The 7,243-nt window shown below is 39.3% G+C and overlaps 1 protein-coding gene across 1 annotated transcript in view; it reads right to left on the reverse strand.

Annotated features, from left to right (window-relative positions):
• Nucleotides 1–1,976: 1,976 nt before the first annotated feature.
• Nucleotides 1,977–7,243, reverse strand: part of syn2b (synapsin IIb) — a 94,123-nt gene continuing 88,856 nt past the window's right edge. Inside the window, exons 11-12 of the mRNA XM_037679812.1 lie at nt 2,903–3,674; nt 1,977–2,679 (exon numbers count right to left, since the gene is read on the reverse strand). Coding sequence (XP_037535740.1) covers nt 2,526–2,679; nt 2,903–3,674 — 926 coding nt within the window. The 3' untranslated portion in view covers nt 1,977–2,525. The remainder of the gene's footprint in view (nt 2,680–2,902; nt 3,675–7,243) is intronic.

The raw sequence follows: 7,243 nt of genomic DNA on the forward strand, positions 1-7,243 counted from the left end.
TTCTTTATTGTCATTCGCACCTCATGTGGTACATGTGGTGGAGCGAAATTATGTACACGGGGTCCCAGTTACATCCAACAATAAAATGTATAAGAAAAACAGTAATAACATCTAAGATATGAACTAAGAAAAACATCAACTAAATATACACTAAGCACTCATAACATAAAACATTGAACATCACCACAAACATGAACATGAGTCTGTGAGCAGATGTGCACGCATGAACACATCAACATTGAAACAGATCAGATATATATATGTATATATATATATAATAATACATCATGTCTTGGAATTGCTCTTTCGGTCACAACTATTCTGGGTATTAGTAAAATCCTCACACTGAGAAGACAAACTTAGAGTTTGAACATACATTTTTGTCCTATCGGTTTATTTTTGTGTCGTAACTATGCAGTACTTTTTATTCTTCTAGGGTTTTTTTGTTGTTTTGTTTAGTTTTGTTTGTTTTGTTTTTTTTCCTCACAATTTTTAATGTAGAGTTTTTTTTTTCTTTTCTTATTTTAGCCGTTTGTGGGACGTGTTAAACAGTGAATCCTAAAAAATTTTTTATAACAGAAGCTGCTTCTGGGGGTTTTGTAAGAAACGATGCTTCAAATGTCCTGGATCCTTTATTTCTCATGACATGACACTTTTTGGCTTGTATTATTAACCTTTTCAGTTAAAACATTGAAGTCCTTGCATGCTGCCAAAGCAATATACTGTAGATTATGCAACTAAAGGCCAACTATATAAAACAGATTTGAAAGACGATGCCTCTCAGACAAAATATGTTTGGATCGCAGCGAATCAGTGGAATGATAGAATCACATCTTTATTGACTTTTTGTATCTTTACAGAAAAAAAATAAAAAACATCAGTCACCAGATCATGCAAAGCGATATTGCATTACAAATTAAAACACAATACAAAACAATATATACTTTACCATAAATACAAAGCCTCAAAAATAAGTTAACCAATGTATTACAAAAAATAAACTTCTGGGTTGACACATATACAAATACATTATGCTAAAATGTACTTTGAAGGTAGTGCTGGGAAAGGACAGGCAGACGGGTTGCAATGATTTGGTTTATGAGTTGAGATCTCTCTTCTTTTTTACTAACACTGTATGTGCGTGAAATGCAGTAGTTAAACAAGTGATATTTTTCAGGTTGCAATAAATCCACGTCACCTGCACAAATCAGATTAGCTATAAACCCCAACTTTCATAGCATGTAACAGCTTGCTGCTCACTGCAGATTAAGAGCAGCCTTGAAATGGAAGGAAATCTTAAAGGGAATGTAAGAAGAAAGTATGAACAGATACACAAATCTTGTATGTATGATACTTATTTAGGGTGACGACACTCAACAGTCCTGGTGAAGTGTTATTGCACCACTGTCTCAATGTCTTCTAATGAGAGTAATCAACAAAGTACAATACTGTTGATAGATCTACACAGAGGTGAAACAAGAAATCACCACTCACATCTACAGACACGAGTAACTATTTGAAACGCATTAATTTACTCTTCAAAATGGATTCAGTCAGAAATCTGCTTCCAAACTGTGACAATCAAGCTTGGCCTTACTGGTTCAACAATGCTAACGGCTTTATAGTAAACAAATGCATTTCAGCTTGTGATGGACCCAAGTCTGCACAGCAAACGAAACGCAGCTGTGAATTGAACACACCTTCACAATAAGGCTACAATATCTAGGAGAGGCGACAAAGGGCAAAACTCAACACTGATAGAGCTCCCATCTGTTCCAAAAGTCACATTTAGCCACTTGGAGGAGCCATGCACAAATAGTGAACACAGATGAACACACACATAGTTCCAACTCCCTCACAAAAAGATGGACTTCAAGGATCTTCAGACAAAAAGGGGCCAGGCAGGATGAGCCTGGCAGTAAGTAGCTGAGTACAGAGGAAGAAACCCTTAAAAAAAAATCATAATAAAATTATTTTTCTTTTACTCACTGACAGTACTGGGAAAACCATTACATGTTAAATGTTTGAGTGGTTAAATTTTGTATAAATCCACTGAATGAAAGAGTTATGTCACTGACAAAGCTTATTAAAAAGTGCTGCTGGATATTTTTTTCTTTAATTGGCTTATGTCCTTTTATAGATCTATATATTTATATTCATATACTATGCTATATCGTATGTACACATCTTCTGTAATCTTAAATGTGACACTTTCCACATAATTTTGAATAGGTTCATTTTATGTGCTATGTGAAAATAAAGGTTTTTCTATTGTAATTTTTTCTACTACTGTATATTATAATCTATGGTATATCAATGACGTAACTCCTTCAGGTCCGTTATTGTCAAGAAACATCACACAGAGAAGCTAAAAGTTTAGCTCAAGAAGGGTGTAGGGAATAAAGTACAGTTAACACATAAACTTTAATCTCAGACTCGATCACATATAATCTCAATGTAGACACCTGGCCGCTGGTAAACAGATGGCCGGGATTGATTAGGGACTAACTGCAATTTGTCTGCGTCTAGTCAGAGAAAAGGCTGGCGAAGGACTTTCGAAGGTTGCGAATGGTTTCGGCCTTTGCCTCCTCCTGCCCGTCGCCACTGGAGCTCGAGACCCCACGGAAGAAGGAGGAGTCGCTGAAGGCGTTGAAGGCATTGGTCAGAGACTGGGACTTACTAAGGGAACAAATAAGAAAACAAAGAGAAAATAAGAAGTGGAAGGGGTTATGGAGAAGAACAGGAAAATGAGAAGAGAAAAAGAAGTATATGAATAATAATTAAGTGAATGGGGTGCAATTGTGGAGCAAAAACAAAGAGGAAACTCTTTAGGAAATGTGTAATTTTCCAATACATCCTTGTTTTAGCATGAACAACACTTCATTGATCATCTGGTGCTTACTTCAGTAATGGATGGGTCTTTTGCTGGGGTTGTTCTTCAACAGGAGCCGAGGCTTCAGTGGATGCAGCGGCTGCTTCAGCTGGAGCAGGCTCAGGATTAGTGGAAGGAGAGGGTGGCTTGGCCTGGGGGTTAGTCTTAGCTGGAGACTGAGCGTGAGGTGGGGACTGGTTTGTTTTGGTTGGGGACTGAGGCTTTACTGGGGCAGCATCCAAAGCCCGAGTGGATGCCGAGCCTTGGGCTGGGGCAGCAGGCTGGGGTTTGGGTGAAGCTTTTAGTGGAGGTGGGGTTTGTGGTTTTGGCTGAAGCTGTGGCTTGGAATTCCTGCGCACAGGAGGAATGGGCTTTGCAGGCGGTGTTGGTTTCGGGGGCAGATCTTTAGGTTTGCCTGGTGCCGCTGTTGGGGAGCCTTGTGTTTGGGGTTTAGGCTGCTCTGTGGTGGCAACAGAGGCTGAGGGAGAGGCAGGAGGGGAGCCAGGAGCTACAGATGCTGCTGCTTTAGCTGGAGATGATGGTGAAGCTTTGGATGGGGGTGAGCTGGAAGCAGAATCTTGGGCTGACTTTGTCACAGATGGGGCTCTGGTCATTGGTGGAGGCCTCTGAACGGGAGGCTTTGTGACAGATGCAGCCTTCTGGACTGGGCTTGGTTTCTGAGCTTGGGCTGGTTTCTGACTGGGACCAGGCTTCTGGGCTTGGTCAGGCTTTGGTACTGACTCAGATGCTCTTTTAGCTGATTCTCCTGATATGTCCACACTTTGCGATTTCAGTGATGCACCTAAGATTTTGAGATAGATGACAGTTATGTTCAACTACTTTGTCGCATTTAAACATCAAAGAAATGCAAAATACAGAGTAAAACCAGCTGAAACACAAAATAGTTATGCTTTTATTTAAAGTCTTGCACCTCTTATGCGCAGCAGTAAGAAAACCAGGCAACAGTCGTTCAACACTCACATACTGATTTGTCACATTCATTGAAAGCCATTGCGTCGCAACTGTTCAGAGAGACCCAGGACTAAGCAGGCTCTGAATGTCTCCACTATGACCAGCAGAGGGTGGAAGATCATCATTTATTGGAAAGGAGCAGTGATATGAATAGGGTGGACCTAAGGTGTAAATGAACAACATTTGAAAAAACAGAATTACATAAAAAAAAAACAAAAAAAAACACAACATTTGAAACAACGGAATTACATTTTTTTAAAAAGGAAATACATTTGAAAAAATGGAATTGCATTAAGCCATAGTGGAAGTAGCTGGAATCACATTTGAAGAAAAAAACGGAATCCATCCATCCATTATCTTTTACCCGCTTCTTCCATTTTGGGTCACGGGGGTCGCCGGTGCCCATGTCCAGCAATCACAGTGCGAGGGGCGGGGTACACCCTGGATGGGTCTCCAGTCCATCACAGAGACACATAGAGACAAACGAGACAAACAACCATTCACTCCCTCATTCACACCTAGGGACAATTTAGAGTTACCAATCAGCCTAACATGCATGTTTTTGGTCTGTGGGAGGAAACTGGAGTACCCGGAGAAAACCCACGCATGCACGTAGAGAACATGCAAACTCCACACAGAAAGGCTCCTGGACTGGGATTTGAACCAGAGACCTGCTCGCTGAGAGGCAGCAGCTCTACCAGTTGTGCCACCGTGCTGCCCTTTATTCCGTTTTTTCAAATGTAATTCCGTTTTTTCAAGTGTTGTTCATTTACACCTCAAGGCCACCGTAGATACGCCTATCATGCCAAGTGTTGGTTGCTTTTATTAGCAAAAGCCTGTGTGATCATTAGTATTGCACTGACTGAAATGGGCAATGACATGGGGGGAAATGAAATCGAGCACAAGTAAACAACAAGGGGTGGTAGTATATTCACTCAGTGACTCAAACACTGGCAGAAAAGCAGCCTGACACGCAGCACAAAAATAATCAAGAGGTCACACATGCATGAAAAGTGACGATAGGGATGAGTTTCCAGTGACATGTTTCCTGGATGCAGGAACATGATTTGACATGTATTACATCTTGAGTCTGTTTGGAAATGGTTTGTATAATGTTCGTATGTGTGACGTGTTTATTAACAGTTTAATTACACACATTTTTTAAAAATTTGGTCATCACAGCACATTCATGAAAAGTCATCCCAAATGTTCTCAGAAAGAGTCTTTGCTGTCAAGCAGCTGAATGTTGTAAGTCTTACATTTGACTGTAATAAGTGATCCCAATGGTTGCTTGGGACTCACGACGCATAAAAACCAAAGACAATGCATTTGTACAAATATAATTGTAAAGGAACATACAGAAAGCATTTGCTTGGACACAAAACCAGAATTTAAAATAATCCTAGTTGGATCAGATATTTTGTTGAGAGAGATTAATCTGAGAAGAGTCAAATATTTATGCTTATTTTTAAACAAAATGTTTAGGTCTTTGACCTGAACAAAATAAAATATAAAATTTTGAAGTCAGTATTGTATCTGTATCATTTATTAATAATGCAGTGGTCTGGATCCAAGCTAATAGGGAATGATAATGGACAGAAACAAAAAAAAAAAAAGATGGGTTTCTTTTCCAAAACTGCTAAATCAGCATTTTTAGTTTAGTAAAATATTATAAATAGGTTCTGCATGAGCTTTTTGGTCTTATCTCATATTTAACATATAACAACAACCCGTCATTTTCAGACGTTCACAAGCCTATAAAATATATTCTGCACATTAGGTTATCTTACTGTTTATTTAAAAACAACAAGAAAGAACAGTTTATGTGCAAAAGTTTCTGTCTGTACCTACAAAATAATCCCACACTGTGATGAACTGTTTTCACTGATCACTGGAGGAGTCCAATGGGTCAGTCTGCACAAATATTTTCACATCAAAATACACAAGTGAAACACAAATCACTGAGACTTCCTGTGACACACATAAAGCTGCTGTTAAATTAAATTAATCAATTTAAATTATCAAAATTAAACACTAAAGGATGTCAAAATCTTCACTACATTCATGCAAACTAAGAAACTCCAGTGAACAAACATGCAAACACACAACAAGATAACTCAGATAACAATTGCTTTGTGATTGTAACATTTGATTTTACTCCTTTTAGACTCATTTAGTTTCAAAATATGAGCAAATATGAGCACAAGCGTCACCACACATGTTAAAGCAACAGCTGCAGTCACATGAAAAACACTTGCATATTGCATTCTGTGACTGTGACCATTACTGTCAACACCATGCGGAGGCTGGAATAAAAAGCAATAACACCAAGACAATCCTGAACAACACTTCTACCTTCAGGTATCCAAACCAGAATACAACTGAAACTTAACACAACATAACTTATAACATAACACAACACAACCTAACACATCATTCCCTATTTTGCCTTCGACACAGATGGTCGCTCTTACCATCCCTCCCTCCCTCCTGCTTTTTGCCCTCTTGATCTGTCAATCTCAGCGCATCTTCTTTACACATCTTCCGAATAGAAAATGATTATGGATTTGGTCAGCTGGTCCCTTAACGCAATTGACAAAATGTTTTCCATAGACGACATGGTGCTGGAGAACCCTCATGCCCTGAACAGACCCACGCAGCTGGGAATGTCATTGATTCCTGGAGTGATTGGAAGATGACGTGCCTATCTGTGCTGTCCTGGAGGACATTGAAGATGTGTGCATTATTGGATTTATGATAACAGGGTTTCTGTTTTTTAGAATCGGCGGATACCTAGGATATTGACCAATCAGGAAGATGTCAGCAGCAGTTTTGGCCTTGATAAAGTTGCCAGCCTTATGTGAAAGATTAATTTGTGCTTCGAGCGCTCAGACTCAGACACATACCGAGCTCTTGAAACTTGCCAGCATGAAGGAGTCAATCTTGGAGAGAGCTAATTGAACACGGACTGGGCAGAATGTCCACTAATCTGGCTGTTTGTACCAGCAAAACTTAAAAGCAGACAGAAATCAGAGTCTGGCGGCCCAAACAACTGTTGTTTATCTGAATTTAGCCTCCCCACTGGACTTGGACAGGCCACCTTATCTCAAATTGCTCCTGGAGCTTATGTAACCTACAAGCTCATCTTTCACACTGTTTCCCGGCCAGGAAATTGTGTGAGATATGATTTTTTTTTTACTTCCTCCACCCTCGTGTTCTCTTTTTCTCATCTGCCTGTATGCTGTTTGTAATTAGATCTCTCTTGTAAATGAGCCTTCAAGGCTCAATGGGAACTAACCTGTATAAATAAAGGTCTAATAAATAAAAAAAAAATATATATAACACAACACAACATAACATAACACAACATAACATAATGAAACATTACATAACACAACA

The sequence above is a fragment of the Nematolebias whitei genome, chromosome 7 (genome assembly GCF_014905685.2).
Source record: "Nematolebias whitei isolate Nwh7 chromosome 7, NemWhi1, whole genome shotgun sequence".
In the NCBI taxonomy this organism is placed as follows: domain Eukaryota; kingdom Metazoa; phylum Chordata; class Actinopteri; order Cyprinodontiformes; family Rivulidae; genus Nematolebias; species Nematolebias whitei.